The sequence below is a fragment of the Schistosoma mansoni genome, chromosome W, assembly GCF_000237925.1.
Source record: "Schistosoma mansoni strain Puerto Rico chromosome W, complete genome".
Lineage (NCBI taxonomy): Eukaryota > Metazoa > Platyhelminthes > Trematoda > Strigeidida > Schistosomatidae > Schistosoma > Schistosoma mansoni.
The window spans coordinates 44,539,000-44,560,361 of record NC_031502.1 but is presented as its reverse complement, the minus strand read 5'-3'; the positions used below and the strand labels follow the sequence as shown (position 1 = coordinate 44,560,361).

The following is a 21,362-nucleotide window of genomic DNA, read 5'->3' as shown; positions in this document are numbered from 1 at the left end:
TGAGGAGTCCATAATAGGACGAAACGGCCGTCCAGTGCTTCCAGGTTTTCGATGGTGGTCTAGCTTCAATTGACTCATGATTTCAACTGTGAAAATATATATAGGTGCATAATGTTTTATGGTGAAAATAGCAACCACTAGAGACCGTGAAGAGCTGCTCGCTCATGATCCTACGAGGAATCGAAACCCGGCTGTATAAATATCGTTTTCAATCAGAGGACTTAAACATCTGTGTTTTTAAACTTATACTTTAAGACGAATCCTCCAGTTTAAAGAAAACAGCTCACTTACCTACGCCTATTAACCTTATTAAAGCATAGGGCGGCCGCCAGAAATCTCCAATTAACTACATTATGAGCTCTCCTTTCCAGCTTTTCCAAGTGCTATTCATTCTTTTGATCTCTGTCTCTAATACATGGCTTAATATGGCTTTTTGATATATCTCTTTTCATTTTTCCCTGATGATTCAAAGCTAGCTCTTGCCTCGTGGTCCAGTCTCATAATTCCCGTATAGTGTGACCTGTCCACTTTCATCATCTTTTCCCGATTTCCTCTACAGATGGAAGTTGGTTTGTTCTCTGCCATAGTAAGCTGTTGCTGATGATATTCGGTCAACAGATATGAAGTGTCGTGCCTAGACAACTGTTTGTAAATACCTGTACCTTTTTGATGATAGTTGTAGTGGTTCACCAAGTTTCAGCATCTGTGAACCGCCCTTTACGCACGAGTTGGCAGTGCACCCGTCGTATTAATTATGTATGGTAATGAAATTGTTCTAAAGCACATCATACTGTCAGACAAGGTTCAAGAAAATTCTCTTATCCACGTTGTCAAATGCTTTCTCGTAGTCAAGGGAGTTGATGAGTAGTGATGAGTTCCATTCAATTGATTTTTCAACTATGATCTGTAGTGTTGCGATTCGAATGATACTTGGTCGGTTCTTGCGAAAGCCAGATTGTTGATCTCGAAGTTGGTCTTCTACTGAATCAACAAGGCTCTGTTGAAAGGTTTATTTGTTATTGATCTTAGTATAATGCCTCTGTAGTACTCATACTTATTACATTCTTCGTTATTCACTATCTTGATGAGGTATCCTTCTTTCCAGTCTATCGGGACATGCTATTCCTCCTAAATCACTCTAAAGAGCATGTGGAATGCCTTTCGAATTGCCTCTGTATCTGACTTTTGTGCTCTAGCTAGTATGTCATCTGGCCCCGGTGCTTTCTCAATCTTCATTTTTCTGGTGTCCATGCTGATTTTTTTGATTCTTGGTCGGGTAACATCTATAAAATGGTCTGTAGGTGCTACTTCGATGCCCGATGGTTTTAGAGGGTCTGTTCTATTCAAAAGTTCTTAAGAGTGTTACGCTCAACATTTAAGCTTCACTTGAATTTCAGTGATCATTTTGTCCATTTTGTATTTGGTTGGACACTCTGGTTTGATGTACTTTCCAGCTATCTTCTTCTTCGTATCATATAGTTGTCTCAAACTTCCTCCTCTTGCAGCATTTATTGCTATCACTGCGGCCCGACACCTACTGGCACGTTGAATTTAATATCTCTTTGATCGCTTTCCAGTTGTTCTCCATAATACTTTCCTCTTCTTCTAGTAGACCTTGTAAGGCCTGAAACCTGTTGTTGAGAGTTGAAAGAAAGCTGCAAAGGGCTAGCTTCTGTTGGTCCTTCACGACTTCCTGGCTGGGGTCCGAGAGATGGTGCAACACAGTGGCTAGAGACGTTATCAGATATGGCTCAGAATAGAAGCCAGTGGCGATCCTGCTGCAACCTTCTTTTACTTTCTACATAAAGAGTGATTCTAACTTTCTTAACTGAAAGAGTCTTCTGGTTGTACATTTCAGTCCGCCTTATCTTTTCATCCCTTCTATTCCTACTTTTATTATTTTGTGTGGCGCATATGTATCTGGTGCCCTTTTGTACCAATATATATGTGTTTAAATAAATAAATAAAATGTTCTCCATAATAGTTTCCTCTTTTTTTAGTAGACCTTGTAAGGCCTGAAACCTGTTGTTGAGAGTTATCTTGTGTTGGTTGAGTTTGTCAGTATTTCGAAGCAAAGCTGTATTGAACCTTTGTAATACTGTTTCTCCAGTTGTCCATTGCTTCTCTAGCTTCAGTTTCATTTTGGAAAACACCAGCTAGTCGTAATCTGAAGCTATGTCAGCTCCTCTTTTGGTTCTCACTTCTTCTATTGACATTCTGGATTTTTTTACTGATGCAAATACGATCTATCTCGTTCTCTGTAGTGTGGTCCGGTGAGATCCATGTAGCTTTGTGTATGCGTTTGTGGGGGGATATAGTGGCACATATAACCATTTTGTTGAAGTCGCAAGTATCTCGCTATTCTTGTCCCTTTCTCCTAGTCCATGTCGTCCCATGATATCTCCACACTCGGTGTTGTCCACTCCTACTTTCGCGTTTCAGCCTCCCATCAGAATGATCAGGTTCTTCCTTGAGCACTTCGTCATTATTGATTGCAGTCCCTTATGAAACTGATCTTTGCCATCTTCATTGCTGTCATTGTTGGGTGCATAACACTGAACAACATTCATTATAACTCCCTCCTTCCTTGTTTTAAAGAACGCTTTGATGATTCTGGATCCATGGGATTCAAATCCTACAAGTTCATCTTGTGCTTCTTTGGATAGCATGATTGCCACTCCTTGTGTGTGTGAAGTATTTTAATTTTCATGACTAGTGTACAGTAGTATCACACCTGAATCTACTTTTTTTTTCAGCTTGGGTCCAGTGGATTTCATTGATTCCGAGTACTGTCAAGTTGTATTTTCTCATTTCAGTGGCTATTTTACTGGTCCCTCCGGTCTACCACATTGTCCGGACGTTCCATGTACCTTTAAAAGTTGTTGATCTGGTTGTTAGAAGGAGAGTTAGCTTCGTGACTTCCGAAGAATCTCGGTTTTCATCCTGAGGCGTCATAATTTTTCTGTATGAAGATCATTTAACTCCCAGGGTAGGGTTCAAATGGTTTAATTTGTTTATTCTGGTTAGTGTTTTTTCGTAAAGTTGTTTTCTTACTGGATGCATTCGCTGCAGTAACTCTAGAAGAGTAACGGGCAGAGTTTTATATCTTGATACTCATATGTATTCCATATTATTTTTGCATCGTTCACAAGGAACCCAAATGTTGTTTACAACTCGTGGTGTTTTTTAAGAGGTTTCTTTGATCTGTCTAAGTTCCACTAACTCAAGTTCATAGGAAAAATCTGTTCGATTTCTTCCTGGAACTATGATACTGATCGCACCAAGTGGTCATATAGTGTAAGGTAAACGCTACTTATTTAAATATCATTTTTGCATATTTGCTTTTACGAAGAAATTTCCCATGTTTTTTACATACTTGTAGCACTTTATGAACCAAACTGTGTGAAACCTTTTGGTTGTTAAATGGTGTATATGGCGCGATGCACGTTTCAACAACCAATAAATTCTACATATATATCAATATATTAACAAAATGTATTAAACAACTGTAAGGTATTATAGTGAAATTGCTGATTTAATTCATTTGCAACTTTAATGTAGTAGTCAACTAGTTACAGACTAAAGCGGGACACGTGTCCAACCCGTCACAACTCACGCCAATACTTACTACCTTTATACTATCTCTAAACTATACGCAAGGAATTCTGGAAACATACCTATCATCAAATACCTACGACTTATTTATATCCTCTACATTTCAAAGGTATATTCCATAACCATAAATATACATAGAGAAAACGGATTCTCAGTACATCCTCTTCTAAAGATAGATTAATGTCATCTGGATCAGAATGCATACGAACCAATAGAAGATAAGTGAGTTTGTAGTCAAGCCGAGATTTCGTTAGAAATTAGCTTACTAGGAACTTACAAGGTAAATTATATAGTCAATACTCCTGACTTCTTCACTCACTTGGTTAATTCAGATATATATTTAGACCAGATTTTAGTCAAACCTTAAGATTCATAAATTTCTTCATAATTAAATAAATAAAGTTTTAACTCTTAAGATATATCCATCAAAAAACTGACATTTTTTCCGTTTACTGAATCATACTGTTTTGCTTGTGTGTTCGTTTAATCGATTGTCCAATACAAATAATTATCATTCCAGATAAGAAAATATTTATTACTCAATGAGAAACACTATCTCAAAACGTGTAAAGTGACTTGAGCTCTGAAGTTCATTTAGAAAGTTGTAACCAAACAAAATTTTCAACTGTGTTTGTCAAACTTACAGCAGATATTTTTCTAAGTTTTAGAATTTCTCGACTTAGTGGAAATTCTATATGAGTTTTCTTCAGTTGCCTCATATTTATACCACACAGTAAAGTTTTATGATCAGCATCTAATATATATGTAAGTTGTTCTATTGAGGCAGGAACTGTTTCCAGCAATCTAAAAAAGGTTGAAATTATTACGGGTAATACCGAATCCAGTCATTGATTAATATGTTAACTGTGAATTAGAATTATTGTTTTTTTCATGCATTAATTTCTAAAAAGATTCAATAAATGTAAAACTTGAAATCTGATTACCTGTTTATTAAAATTTAGTCTTGCAAGAATAGATATTAAGTAAAGAAAACGATTTGTGTCACTAGATTCAACTCCGAACATAAGAAATCTATTTCACGAGACTTGGTAAGAAAGATAAAATTTAGTGCGCATCTCCTTAAATATAAATTTATTAGAAAAATGCCCAATCATGAGCCCTTGGTGCGTTTGGGACAAGAATTAAGCGGAATTAGTGGGGAATAACATATCTAATTTAGTGAAATGTAGAATGACTTGTGAATTGTAATAGATATTTACTAAAATAACTAATGACTTGATTGAATTTATGATTTTTAAATTAAGTTAAATCTTTGATAAATTAAGGTAAAAGATCTTAATAAAACCAATCAGAAAAGTAATGGAAGTGGAAGGAATTTTAAAAAGTAAAAAAATTTATTTCTGATGACAATACTAATTTGCCACCGAGCCTAAAGGTTGAGAATGGTAGGGTTTATCTCTATTTTTGTTTAGTATATTAATATTGTTAAATTTTTTAGTCCAGCCACCTAGTTACATTTATTCCCATGAGACATTTATGTAAATGTTTCTCCAAATAATATTTTTATAGTTTTAGTCTCATGCCGCCCACCATTTTAAAAGCACTGAGATGGATGAGCAGTTGTAAGGAGTATATTTTGATATTCTTTTAAACACGAAAATGCACATGCGTCTCCAAACAACTTAATAGTTCTAATTTTGCAGTCTTTCAAAATACTTAACAGGCTAAATGAATTCAATCAGAAATTAAAGAATGACAATGTTCATGTACATGAATTGTGAATCAAAGCTAAGACGTTTGAAATCAGACTCAATCTGCAACTTGAAGAATGTAAACACATACATTTCCAAACATTGGGGATACAAGTTGTCTCGTTGGAATCAGCCCAGGGACAAAATTATCAGATTTCAGAAATCTATTAAAAATTCCCATGACGGTTTAGCGATTTAAAACATCTGAACCACAGTTTAACTTAATAATCAGTCCACTTTTCGACAATGAGGCAGCGATCTAGAGACGGAACTGATAGAATCGGAAGGTGACAACCAAAACGAACACTTAAAACATGTAGCGTTTAATAAAACTTTTTCACAGTCTAAGCAATCTTTCTCATCGAATGTTTGCTTTTTAGGGTGAAAGTGAGCTTAAGAAGAACTTCATTCATGAATGGTGTACATTAAGTTCGAATTCAGATGTCGGTTTACAGACTCAAATCTCGAGTCAGTTATACGTATTACTACAAGCAAGATAAATTCTAATAAAAAAGCGCAAGTGGTAAATTATCAATAATTGAATGTATTCGGCTTGTGCCCTGGCTTTTTCTGCTCCTGTTCGGCTGATATTGATTGCTGCCTTCTTGTTCCTCCTTTCTTCAATCTTATCCAGTGTGCCAACAATGATCCATTTCTTGTGGTGGTGCTTATTGTGGCCCAGAACCTCCTGACATGTTGAAATGATTACCTCCTTGATATCTTCCCAGTTGCTCTCCATGGTAGTTCCCTCTCCATTGAGTAGATCATGAAAGGACTGGAACCTGTTACTGAGGGCTATGTTGAATTTGTTGAGTTTGTCAGCATTTCGATGAAAGGCCGTATTAAACTTTTGTGATGTTGTCCGCGCCGTTGTCCACTGCTTCTTGAGTTTTAGTTTCATCTTGGCGACCAGCAAATGATGATCGGATGCTATATCAGCTCCTCTCCTGGTCTTCACATCCTCCATAGTTCTCCTGAACTTTTTGTTGATGCAGATGTGGTCGATTTGATTCTGTGTAGTGTGATCCGGTGAAATCCAAGTGGCTTTGTTTATGTTTTTGTGTGGGAATATGGTGCCACCTATGACCAGTTTATTGAAGGCACATAGGTTTGCAAATCTCTCACCATTTTCGTTCCTTTCTCCCAGTCCATGTTGTCCCATGACGTCTTCGTATCCAGCGTTGTTCGTTCCAACCTTGGCATTGAAATCTCCCATCAGAATGGTCAGGTCCTTGATTGGGCACTTATCGAAGATCGACTGCAGCCTATCGTAGAATTGGCCTTTAGCGTCTTCATCGTAGTCGTTGGTAGACGCATAGCACTGGGTTGATTTAGACTACCATAAAGTACTTAAGAATGAATTAAATATGTAAAAAAAATGATTAACTACTTTCAACACAAAACACTTAATATTTACATTCTAAACTCACTTGTTATTTACTGAAGTTTCATTTTCTTGATTAGCATTAATGTCGTTGGTTCTAGTTAACTGACTTTTTCCGGTAATCACTGGAACCAAAGACCGATCATCGATACCTTTCTTTTCATGTTTCACGGTCCCATTAGTAGTATCTTTTCCTTTCTTTCCAAACCATCCTATATTATCAGTGATAAGACAGCAAAAAGTTAAATAAAAGTGATTCACAAGCGATTCAATGGGTTTTAAGGTGTGCTTGTAACTCAATTTCCAAAACCCCTCTCAACCTACAGATGAAAGTCGAGAAACAGACTGTCAGAGAATTATGATGTACCCTGTATAGTGTCTAGTCGAAGTTTTAGAGTACCTAAAAGCGGTTAGTTAGTTCATCAGTATTTTATCCATACGTTAACCATTAGAAAGATATTTGCGACCAACCCCTTGGAAATATGGAATAATCTTTACGAAAAATGCGAATATTTCAAGTCGGAACGACATGATTAGAAAAACGGTAATTAAAAACGTCGGAATGATAGGTATTTTTCGAACCGAAATCAAACCACTCAACAGTCTTGTGAAATATTGCCTCACAATGTTAATATGGAAATGGATTTTAGAAATTTTTCTTTCGACTTTAAAGACACGTGTACCACTGAAAAGATCAGTCCTTTTCATGAAAAGAATAAATAGAAAAATACTAGGTGGCTGTTTCTATAGTATTTTATCCCTGTACAGCAAATGTTAATTTACCTCAAAAAAGCACTTCACTAACCGATTTAAAACTACCAGTCATAATCAAAATATTATAAAAGTCTACTATGACAATCCCTTTATTAAACTGCGTTTTAAACAAACTTCTTGTTACATTAAGGGAACAGGAACTTTTTATTTTAGCTTGAATTATCAAGGACGAAGTTACCATTCATAGGGGATTAAATCGTATGCGTGATTTAAACTATTGATTTCCATCGAATTGATTCAGTGGTTTACAACCAAATATTCTCATTACATTTTCTTAATTACTCAGCTTTAATGATCAAGTACTTGAAAAATCTCAGTTGGACCGTGATGGTGTTGCCCAAAATATTGTATTTTTTATTTAAAATGAATGAACTTTATGCATGATGTATATCAATCCTCAAAACAGGATAAGCACTATGTTGGAATAAGAAGAACAATCTGTAAGTGTTATCTTTCAGCTCTAGTATAATTTCTAACTTTGGTTTATTGGGAAGATTGTGTAGAGAAAGAACAAATGACTAAATAGTTTCCCATCACATTTTCAGTAATTAAATTTTTTTTGTCTTCGCATAGTCATTTATTAAAACTTTGTTATTTCATTAAACATTACCTTTCAAAAACGTTTTATTACTATATGCTGATCGATTTCTTTATTCAGTTGAAGCATTCGTTTTCTTAAAAAGTGCCTCATACCCTTTGCATTTACTAAGCTTCCGTCTCTAGATATTCCTTTGTATATTTTCATAAGTTTCATTAAATTACAAATTTCTGATTTTAAAATAAAATATGGTGTTCAAGTTACGACTTATTTTTCTCAAAGATAAAATAAAACACGATAAAGTTCAGCATTTTGTTTCATTTATTCTTCAAATCTCTACTGATCTGAACAAGTTTTAAATTTGTTTAATGTTATAATAAGTACAGAAAGATAATATACTTGGTAAGATCGTTTTTAAATGACGCTTATCTATTTGCCTATCTTATAAAGCATATCCAATTAAGTTGACATTACTTTTGATTTGTAAAACTACCTAAGTATCATAGGTACCTATCGTGCACAAAAATATCTGAACACTTTATCAAAAGAAAGCATTCTAATCAATGAACTATTTCTTGTATTATTTTAATAAAGTGACTTCTTAGTCTTCAGTTTACTTATCATTTTGCGGGAATATGCTTATAAACATGATTTGGTACTATTGTACTCATCGTTATAGTTCACTCGTCGTTTAATTATTTATTGATATTCCAATAACAGAAACAATCTATGTACATTATTATGGTCTAGTGAATAATGCCTATTTGTGCCAATATCACACTCTATTGTTATAATCTTATTTCTTGACTTACCTGAGAAAAATGCATCATGTGTTGAACATGATCTCGTTTCCGAAGTAGATCGATTGATGAATGTCTATAATATAAAGTGAATGTTTAGAAGAGGGACTCTACAAGATAAAAAATGATGAAAAACATCTAAAGTAAATTCATCAAAAGGCGTAATTTTTTTATGAAATGAATGTCATCATTTTAATTTGGGTTTATCGCAGTTTTACAGCAAGGTGAATGGACAAAATATCCAGAGAAACAACCTACCGTTAGAAATCGCTCTCCGACATTGGATGGTACATTGGTCCAAAATGTTGGTGCTTTTTGAAAATGCATTCCTGTTCTAAGTAGTTCAGGATAATAAAAAATAAATTTAAAGGATAAAACCATAAGATTTATCGTTTATTTTTCTGCTTATTTATTTTATTAGTTTATTGCACATGATTATGGAGAGAGTGCTGGTCTGTGGATACCATTTTGAGTGACAGAAGAAGTAAATTCACAGAACAATAACACACTACACTAAATGAAATAAACAACTTGATAAATGTCTGAGCGCAGTAACTCAAGAGTCTGTTACCGTCAATAGAGTTTTTACAAGACCAAACGAACAACATATTTAATGTCACTGTTTCGAAATCTTTAGTGGTAATTATAACTGTCCCCTTTAAAAAAGATAATTTGAACGGAATGAGTCTCCATTAATTTTTGTTATAATTTGCTTATTTCAGTAAACCGTGTAGTTCTGGGACCTAAGAAATATTATTTAAATTACACAGCATAATTCCAGTTTTTGAGTAGTAAGTTTTGACTGTGAATGTAAGAAATTCTAAATAAATTGTCTTTATGATTTAAACACTTTCATAAAGATTGACCTTAACACATAGTAAACAGTCGTGTTATTTGTAATCTATTTTCCTACTTTCTGAGGACTAAAGCACATTTCAAATACCGTTCTTATCCACTTATCATTACGTTTATTAGAAACTGGATAAAAACTGACTTCGGCGAAACCAAAGTCCTTCAGAAAGTTTTTGCGCCGTCTAAAGAAGGATTGACATCCGAACATCTGGATATAAGGGCCAATCAAAACAATCTTCGTAGATAGAATGAAGCACAGTCAACGAAATGAAAATACGTTATTTGCTACTATCGATTCCATTTATACCTAAAATATTATGATCAATAATACCAAAAACGACAACTGATATTCAATTGTTTAGTATATATATATATATATATATATATATATATGAAAGTACCTAACTTGACCCAGGCCATGGACTTGCATCACTGGATTTAGATGAAAATTACATACAAAGCTTCATGTGCCATACTTTGGACGCACTTCAGATTGAATATTTCACATTGACACTACAAACCGAATCCAACATGTGAATATACTTGGACAATAGTTTAGAACGGAGTTATCACTGTGACTTTGCTTACCTTCGGTTATTTTGTAATTTAACTCAGGTAAACTTACAACACTGAAATTTCCGCGCATTGTTTAATGATTAAGCCGAAATATGTCTCTGATTCACATTTGAAATCATTTACGTCTTCTGCAGACCAGTACCGTTTTCCTTCGTGTATTTGTTCATAATCCAGTAAGTAGTAACCGTGTTGTTGTAACATGTTTCTTTTGCATCTCAATTTTAGTTTGAAGGTATGAAGACGAATCGACTTGTACCAAGAAATGAGACAAAATGTGTGGTTTTAGGATATTGCAACTCTTAAAGTAAATTAGATAACTGAAGTTTTGCTTCACTGTTGAAAAAATTTTGAATTCGATTTATAAGTAAATTCTGAACATAATTTAAAAACTGGGAGGTTATTAAGTAATCCATCAGTGTCTTCATTCATAAAAAATATTTTCAACACGAATTTCATTACACTGTATCTAAAATGTTTATAATGAATTCATTCACTATATCTGGTATTAAAAGTGTTGAAAATACTAAGTGTTCAAATTCAGTATGACTGTCTTTCAGAAAACTCTCTTCAAGGTATTATACCGATAGTGTTAGAAAATATTGTTTATTTTAACAACAAAATAACTTGAAATCAAAATATTCCCCACTTGGAAGTAGAATGTATGAAAATTTGTTTTTTTTTCATAAAGATAGTCAGAGACTATATCAGTCCAGTCACTTATTTATCTGAAATTAGCTCATCTTATAGACATAAACTGTTTGGTTCGTTCAAGTCAAGTAAATCGGTTTTCTATACCATGCAGAAGAATATTTGTTATTCATTCATACTAATTCTCAGTATTTAATATGTCTAAGACAAAATAATTCGGCACTTGTGATTATGATCTCCACAACACTGAACATAGGCAACCTTTATTCAAAGCACTGTAAAGATAAACTACAGTATATTCTTAAAATCAAAGTGACACGTGCTAAATCATGATAAGATACACTGTTATGCAATTAATTCGGTCATTTCAATTTCTAGATGATAACTAATATAAAGTTGATTGCTTTCGTAATTTGTGGTTTGAGAGCTTGACACTTTTTTAAAGCGATAAATGCCACTAAAGTCAATAATATGTTACTTTCTAACCGTATTCTTAATGAATATAAACATCATGTGATAACACATATAAAAATACCTGATAATTAGCTATAATAAAACCAACTTTGAAGTTTACATTGTGTTAAATTATTGTGAACCATAAACAATGCTGTCTGATAGTATCCTCGCTAAACAACTCTATCTCAGCAGCAAATAACATCAGACTCAACAGATGATGCAAAGACTTGAGGATAGTGCTCAAAGAACGTGTACGTTACCTTCCACATATCGATACCGATCGATGAACCACCTTTGGTATAGTAAGCGTTCATAACCTAACTTATCGTCTGTGTTTGAAAAGATTTTTATAAAGAACTGATATCAGATAGAAAACTACTAAAAGAAAGAGAGGATTACATAATTACTTCATTCCTGTTTCAGATACTACGACGTTAATCATCAATGAAAACATTTGGGATAGAACCGATGACTCTCATAGTTTATTCAACACCGATTGAAATATTTGAAAGTAAATGAACAAATCATTAGCGAAAATGTGTTTATAAATACAGTTATAAATACATAATGGACATATAAATTTTAAAAATATCTGTACCAGATCCCTTAGAAATTCTTCTACTGTTTTATTTTCGAACGTAAACAAGTTTCGATAATGTGCACAACTATTAATATGCTCAGTACCATATGTAAGTAAAATAGAGTGAACATCTTGATCAGCTTCCATTTCAAAAAGTTCGTCAGCTAAGCTTTTCTGATTGATTTTTGCAGTTAGTGGCTGATTTTGAATCCATGACTCTTCTGTATGTGACCGGATCACTGAAATTTTCGACTTGTTGTAATCAATGTCTGGAACATTTATTGGCAAGTTAGACCTGTTTTTAAAGTGAAACGAGCATAACAAATTCGTAAGCTAAAAAGTCATTTTACTATCCACAACTAAATTTCGATGAACAGACAAGGATAAAATTAGTACATCTAGCGAAAACTATGAATTAATAATCACTTGAAGTTAGTTTATTTCCTGTCTTGTCTTTCACCTAAGATGCAATATATTCCTAGCTTGAACATTACAACTTTTACAGTTCTAGTTAAACAAAGGTATGGTCAACCGTTGACCCAAATGAAATTAGTTGGATTTAGTATTGTCTGTTATTATGTTTATGGGTTAAGTAAAATATATTTATATAGAATATATATAGTTTGACTAGCAATAGGATGAAGAAGGCACCCTTTTTGAGGCTTATTAGATGAATGCATCTGCATTCCAGAGTTCATGTTAAATCCCGTATTCGGACACATTACCTTTCGTTTCAAACTCCTGACGCGTTATCCATTTAGGCACTGAGTCAGGATAGTTACCCACATGCGCAGAGAGTATGAACATTTATTTAATTTGTGGTGGCATAAATTATTCCCTCGTTGAGAGTCAATAAAAATGCCAACTGGACAATGCTAACTTTAAGATTAAATGATAAACATTTAGTTGCAAGTTCACCGACAAATGTTTCACAATGAGAGTATGATTAAATATTTATCACTGGTTTTCATTTATTGCATTATTTTACAGCTAGCCGATTAAGCAATTTTTTAAAATCTAATAACCGATTTTATAATTTAGTGATTTAGATTTAGTCAATATGTATCTTATATTTTAAAATCAGTTTTAGATTCCTTTATTCATTCATCTAGCGTAAACTAAGTGAAAAAATAAATTTGTATGTGGACATTATTGTGCTATATTTAACCTTTTATTAAAAACAGTATATTGACTAAACAGTACGTGTTCAAACCCTTCAGTTTGGAAATATAAAAGTCAATCAACATCTTTGCGAAATATTTCACCACATTTGGTAAAACCACAGTAGAAGCAAATTAGAAAGTTAGTACATATTTGGATGACTTTAGCTAGTGATGGTTAACTCAACCAGTAAATGCTATCAGTCGTGAATTTTCTATACGGCTGACTTCATATAGCAGCCTTCCTAAAATTTCTTTTCTCCCTTCTTTATGAAACGATATACCTTCCTTACTTAGTTCCTACTCACTTACGTCTAGAAATAGCATTCCTCGTTGATTAATGAATAATGAATAGCATTCCTCGTTGATTAATGGATCATATATCACTAAAAATAAATACTTTATGGCAATTATAGCTTTAGCGATCAGTAATAAATTTTGTTATATTAATGATGACTTGAACATAAAAATGATAAAAAGTTTTGTTTTCACCTAGATAATTGAGGTAAATCAGTTTTCACCTAGATAATTGAGGTAAATCAGGCTTCTTATATATATATATACATATATATATATATATATATATATATATATACGGAAACTCATTTGTTAACAATACAACATACCCCTCATATGATGAAATAGATTGTATATTTTCTTCAAATCCATTGACTTTAGAACTGCATATTTGCATTAGATTGATCTGTATTTATCAAAACGTTAGCAAAATCTAACTTACGTTTTCTTCAATATCATTTATTTTTGCACGAAGTTCAGAAAGCTCAGATTTTGCCTTTAGTGTGGTTGTCTTTAAAAAAATTCCGACTCACCACAAATAATTCGTGTGACTTTTTAGTTACCTGTTCTTGATTTATATTTAATAAGTTCTATAAGTGATTAAGTTCTAATATTGTTCGAGGTGACAAACCTCATAATCATGAATTATATGAAAGAGCTCTTTAATATGTTCATCCCTTTCTGTTAGTTGCTTATCCAGCTTAAATAACTGTAAGTATAAACATATAAACCATTATTTAGTGTAGCTAGACCAACAAACTGCTTTAAGGAATACGAGAAAAACGCCTACTTATTGCCTATTTGGACGTTGGCTTTTGTTGGTAAACTAACTAAGAACGTTTTGTTACTATTTGTTCCGTCAAACAGTATATATGACTTAGAGTCCTAAGTTCTGTATACGACAGATAATTATAACCTTATTAGCCTAAACCTATTAACGGATAGAAGCAAAACATATTAAAATGGAACACTACATTTTAAACATAAAATAACAAACGAAAATATTCATCATATTACTGAAAATTCAGTGCGAAATTTTTTACTTCACTGCGGCTATTATTCTGTTTAAGAGCGTCTACCATCCTAGTGACTGTTACAAGGTTTATGAGATCATAACAGTTCGGATTTTAGCCATTGTATCAGCACAGCAAGAAAACTTATCGTAATGCATACAATAACGGTAAGAGTAGTGACAATTTTGAAACCCATGATTTAGAGTTAGACAAGAAGTGAATGCGTCTACACCATTGAGACCAAATCTGAGACAAGTTTTCTAATGCATGCAACTATTTGTTATGGTAATTACATGGAAATCAAACAAGTAATTTGTAAGTACCAATGTGTATGAGACCACTAATCAGTGTCTTTATTATCTGATAACACACTTAACTACCTCAGACTATAAGTTGGTGAAAAAATATGAGGAACTAATTGTGTTTGAAAATGTGTGTAAAATAATGGACACGAATGCAATCAAAAGATTAGATAACCAGATCTCTGGGACCTTAAACAAACTTGCCAAAGAAGAACAAATATCAAAACAGGATCCATGGCGAATGAAAATCAGTGGACCATCACCCTCTCAATTTCACAGTAAGCCGAAAGTACACAAACCAAAAATTGTACTACACCAAATTGTGTCACTCTCCAAAACCCCATAATACAAGTTATCAACAGGAATTTTGAGAATATTGAAAAATTCGATGGATTTATTTGATAACTCCATTAAGTCTACCGCACAATTATTTAATAAGATTAGTGATATTCAAACAAATAACGGCAAACTAATGATATCTTTAGACCCTTATTCACCTCAATTAAACCAAACGTAGCAAAGAAAACTTTATCCTCACACCTTATCAGTGATACAAATCTCCCGAAGTGCACGAAGCTATAGAGTCAAAATCTAGTCGATCTCGTGGATTTACATTCAACAACATACTTTCAATTCAATAACAAAATCTATGGACAGACGAAAGGAATAACAATGAGATCAACAATATCAGGACTTATTACAGAGTTAGTGATCCAGAGACTGGAAGCCTCGAATTTACCAGTAATATAGCCGAAAATATAGATTCGTTATTTGGATTACACGTTTGTTATTATCAGAAAGAACGATCTGCAAAGCACCTACAATTTGATCAATAACATGAAATAAAATTCACAGAGTCAAAAGAGTCAGATAGAAAACTAACACTCCTAGACGGATTGACCGCCAGAACCGTCACAAGGAAACTGGATTCTCAAGTATATCGAGACCCAACTTAGGCAGATCAAATTGCGAGCTACAGTAGCAACAATCAGAAAACTAGCAATCAACTGCGTACAAAGTCTACCCAAAAGTTAAGGACACATTGCAGGACACTTACGTCACGTCTTTTAGAGAACGACAAGTCTCTCCGCCTCGTCAAAAAATAACAATTGAAATCATCAATGGAAACCAAATAAATATAAAAACCAGAAAGCAGATCATCCTACCACATATAAAAGACATATTAGAAATTGCAATGGGACTATTGAGGCAGTTAGGAATGGGTGTAATGCTTAAACCAGTAAAATCATTCTAACTAATGCAAACCAAATGATAAAATAACAAAAGAAGAAAAACCAAGTGTCATCTGCGAAATAAACCGTTCCGATTGAGAGAAACACTGCATCGGATAGAGTGAATTCCCCCTTTATCATCGGCTCCAAGAACAATAGTTATTTGTCAGATGCCATGATATATCTTCACCTACATCTATATATGTGGACAATTGTGAGCACATATTTGACTGGAAAAATGTTAAGATCTTGGATGGATAGAATACAAAGAATGTCAGAGGATTTTTAGAAACGTGGGACTCAAGCAAATCAGCAATAAACATGCACATCAAAACCAACCTAATTTTTCAGCCAGTTGGAAAAATCCTGAACGAATACAGAATCGAGAGTCATGTCGAAGGGAGAGAAAATCAAAATAAAGATTCGGACAATGACAGGCTAAAGGTCAACAACAACCAATTAAGATCGAGATTGATGGGACAAGCTGTTGGTCATATGTGGAGAAATCCGAATATTCCACTTCCACTTGAAGCATGTGCTGACTATGTTGTCCAGAATAACAATGAAAACTCCTCAATCAAAACACTAACATAGAGAACAAGACTCCACCGAAAACCGCAAATCGCTTCCAACCCATTTCTACGCAAGCCAATATTGGGGATGGAAGATTAGTTAGGCCTACCTAATAAATACTTAATCTACATCAGAAGATGAGTACTTAAAATATTATCAACCGACTTCCTAGCTTTTTCTAGTACCTCACATTTAACCACAACAATAAAAACACTAATATCTTTATCCCATAATGTATTCCTAAAAGTTGTGTGGGATTTAAGGCTCATCATTTCCTATAGATGAACTTATTTCAGTGACGTTTTACCCTTGGGTTATGGTCTTGCACTACCAAGTCAGGGCCTCTTCAAAAACTGCTATCTAAATAACAGTTTCTAAGACTCATGTAATGAAGTACAACTTAATAAACAATTTTCAAATAATGTCAAATGAATGGAAAAATCACGTCCATGTATTAAATAGGCCTCCTACAACCGCCAATTTACTACAGGTATGAAAGGAAAATGTAAACTCTTCGATAGTTTACGAGTATCTGTTGGTGACCATATGTTCAGCCTGTCTCTCATTCATTCCAGATTTAAATTATACTTTGAAACACCTCCTGACTAGATTTCGGCATATAAAGTTAAATTGCCCTCAAACTACTAAGGGTAGGTTGACATATGATAAATAAAAAGAGAGGATTTTCGAAGCAATTGTTTTACTTTTCCAGTTGGTTGGCGACTGATTAGCACTAGAATATCATGGCTCTTATATAATATTTCCCATCAAATGAAGCTTCTTAAATATTTACACTCCGGTCATTCTCATGATTCTGAACGTCTATTTTAGTGAAAATTAAAATGACCATGTTTCAATTAGCCCAGTGATCAAACAGTATAACACGATAAAAGTAAACCGATATAACCTTGTTATTTAACATCGCTTCTCTGTCTTCAAATACTGCTGCCTTATGTTCTAACTGTAGATTGCGACACTTCTGTTCTTCTAGTAACCTTGCCAAGGTATATTTATATGTCATTTCGCTGTCCAAAAATTTCAACAGCTTATCTCTTTCCACCGCAGTTCCTGAAATGCTGAAAACAAATAACCGTGAATTCTATTCGAAATCATGTAATAAACCGTTATATTTTAAACGCTAGTTCAAGTAAGAAGGATATACACAGTAGGTTATCGATCAACAGAAAATATCCGTTAAGAGATGGTATGAAAATAGTGGTCCAAGAAATTTTGCTGTAGGCCTAGATGGTGGTTAAAAATGTCAATAAAAAGCTTTATAGGAAATAATTTACATCAAAATGTTGAACTCGTTGTTATGTGTTAAGGCCATATGCTGGCAGAAAAAGAGGACAATATAGTTACATTCAAAGACGAATTTGTCTGTCAGCCCTTGAAAGTCTTCACTCTAACAATAACGTTGTACCTTACATCTCAAAAGTGAAAGCCTTTACTTCTGAATTTCGCAGCATAAACTCTACCAGATTATTATTCGTGGTGTGAAAAATAACTAACAAACAAAGATCAGAAGCTTGAAGCGTCTGGATTTTAATAGTTAGTGAACCAAACGGTTTTACTGAATAAACTTGACGAATTAAGAAATAAGTGAGTTAGTTGAAAATGATAGAGTTGCAATAAAATGCATTTAAGTGTACATAATGATATAAGGTGAGTAAGGATGAGAATGTGAAGTAAATTTATGGTCAGATTATTTAAGAAGTCAATACGATCGTTTTCTTCCTTATGGATCGAGTGAGTTAACTGAGATGGAATACTTGCTAGTGATGTTGATTTGTGGTGAGCGAGAGAATCTAAGGAGTTATTTTCTTCCTGCATAGCACTTTTCAGTAGTACACTCCTCAATTCCAGTGTTAATCTTCATCTGGAAACTTAAATTAAATATCTTAGTTTCTAAGACGATGCTGTTTATAAAAAGCAGCAACTGCTCCAGTTTTTAACTTTCAGTAAATAAACTGTCTCGAATTTTCAACTAGAATTCAGCCATTTGATATGATGGTTTATTATATTAATAAAAAAGGAAATCCTTCATTTTATATAAGCAAGATTTAATCCAGAAACACTTGCATGTCTAGCAATTATAATAAGTTTGAACTAACCAGTAACAACAAGATTGACAGATCAAAACAAATACATATTAAACAAGACTTTCTTTTACAGAGAATATCCTAAAGTTGAGGGGTAGCATGATTAGATATTCTTTAAATAACAAAGCCAAAACAGATGGTCTTAACAAAATTGAAAGCCACGATCGAAGAAAAAGGACACAAGTGGCACACTAAATATTCTCAGTTACTAAAAGTGAAGAAATTGAAGCTAAAGTTATTGCTAATCATAATAAACTTTATAATGGGTCGCATTTCTGATCGTAGTAATCAAAACGGAGACATATTAGTAAGCGGAAGTTGATGGGTAACTAAGCAGCAAGGTAATCAAGTATCGGTTGAAACGCTGAGTGGTGAAGGTTTTTCAATATGGACTTGGGCAAATGGTGGACAAATATTCTGAATCCTTCTGTCTGTCAATCGGCTTATGTATCAAGATCTCTACGGCTATTTGGCCGCAACCAATAAGGTAATACACTACAACCAAACGACGAAAATTATATGTATATTTATACACACAGTTAAACGTATAACTATTCCTGGATGCATAAGCAACTACTAGGAGTACAACTATAATCGTGACAATAAATTATCTGACGTTGTGATCGAAACTAAGATCCTATCCTTCCGTACAATTAAAAGAAAATAAATATGAATGAAGCCTCACGAACGCCACGTTTTTGTACCTTCCACTGTTAAGAAAATGGTTTTAATGTTCACCAGTATTCAAAACAAAAAGTACAAGTGCGTCGGATGACTAAAAACGCAAGGTATACAATCTACAGGAGCCGTCGAGCTTACTCACGGCCTTGAATACAAAACAAAAAGTGTGACTGCAAACTCATAACATAAGAGTGGTGAAGGGAAAGTTGTGCAAAAATAAAAATAATAAAAAAATGAATATGAGAATATCCAAATTTCATATTTATAATTATGATCACATTATTCACTTTTATAAAAGTGAATAATGTGATCACATATATATATGTGATTTATTTTGCTTATCTATATGTTTGAACATTATACCTGATAAGCTTCTGTCTCAAAAGATCTTCCTTTGCTGAGTGTTCTGCGATTGCATCCTCCGCCAACTGTAGATGGCAATACAACTTTGTAGTTTCATTTATTATTAATTCCTTTTCATGTTCCGGCTGATCATATTTCTCCAGACCAGAACTAAGATTTCGTGAGTAACTAAATGTAGATAGTTTATCATACCAGCAAGGAAGCTCATTGTAATTCGTGTTTGTGTACATTGCATCAACAAACAATAAAGCGCAGGAACGCATATAAAGATTCAGAAAACCCTGTCTTCTGACTATTAAAACACACGTAAACATCAAACGTCGCATGTCCGAATTAAAAAGCTATTTCCCACATATAACCATAGGAAGATGTTCTTCAATATGATCAAGTGTGGATCTTATTTTGCCTTTTGAAAAACTGAGAGTTGAATATAATCAGTCGATCAAGAATGTCTTCAGCATCAACTGTCGTTCATGTTTTCTTCAACAAATGACAGTTCAGTGTTAATCTATAGACATCACGTATCATGGTGGTCATGCCATCCGACTTCAATGGAGTAACAATAAGTGTACTTCATGGTGAAGATTGAGTCAGTTCAATTATAAGTTTCGTACACAAATCATTTAATATCTTCTGTATTGCTTCTCGAATACCCTAAGGAATTATTCTACTTTTAATGAAAAATGGATCACCTTGTAGTTGGAGTTTCATAGTCTGAACTTTCATCCCCCCGCTGCTATTACCACACGCAGCTAACAAATCTCTCAGTAGAGCGTCAGGATATTCTTTAACACATCTCAGTATGTCGAGGAACGCTTGGTCCAAGTTGGCTAATAGTTGAGGGAGACATATGGAACGATGCACTTCTAGCTGTAAATAAATCCCAAAAATCAATAGCTCATTAAGTGTTCGACATTGGATGCTGACCACCTTGTTTAAGTGAACTTGTTTAACTGAAAGCTTTCGGTCATGCATCCGTACCGGATCACGTTTCGACCCAGCGTGGGACACTGCTCTCATATTCACCAGCCAGCTTAGAATAAATGCTTCGCGATATATTGATAACGTGTCAAATATATCTTTCCTACCTGTTCTCGTCTGACTTATGATTTCCATTAGGCGGAAGAAGTTTCGAATACGGAAGGTGCTACTGGTCGCTAGTTGTCAAACTAGAATACCAGTCGTATCTTCAGTGGTGAGCCCGACGTGATCTGGTACACCAAGCCAATAAACTGTGAGTCTGTTCCTTTTTGGAATATTATTATTCATTGTTAGTCTTTATTTGATTTTTATATACTGTGATATAGTTTTTTTTCCCGAGTTTTTTTCCGGATATATTCTAATTAAATATTTCACGTTCTTCGTATTACTATGACGGAACAGTCATCTAAGGTTTTTAAGTTGAAATCTATTCCCCCGACTTCGATTCAGTTAACGCCATTTTGGCCTGACAATATCGAGTCCTGGTTCTGCTACGCAAAAGCTGATTTTTGCGGGCACGGAATCACAGACTCGCACACACGATTCCTCGCGGTAGTTAAGGCATTACCGCGCGAGTTTAACAGGTACGTACCACCTAGTATGTTTACTAGTGATGTTCCGGAACCTTACGAAACGTTGAAACGACCGATTCTGCGACGTGGAGATCTAACCGACCGACAACGGTTAGACCAACTCCTCAATAATATCGACCTGCAACATGGT

At 34.1% G+C, this 21,362-nt stretch overlaps 1 protein-coding gene across 1 annotated transcript; it reads right to left on the bottom strand.

Annotated features, from left to right (window-relative positions):
• Positions 1-4,205: 4,205 nt before the first annotated feature.
• Positions 4,206-19,921, bottom strand: Smp_176570 (hypothetical protein; the record flags this gene model as incomplete). The annotated part of the gene is made up of 9 exons (XM_018789837.1): positions 4,206-4,419; positions 6,758-6,923; positions 8,836-8,899; positions 11,954-12,230; positions 13,722-13,798; positions 13,835-13,888; positions 14,024-14,101; positions 17,420-17,588; positions 19,659-19,921. The coding sequence occupies 9 exons, from the start codon at positions 19,919-19,921 to the stop codon at positions 4,206-4,208; spliced, it is 1,362 nt and encodes a 453-aa protein (XP_018655240.1).
• Positions 19,922-21,362: the final 1,441 nt, after the last annotated feature.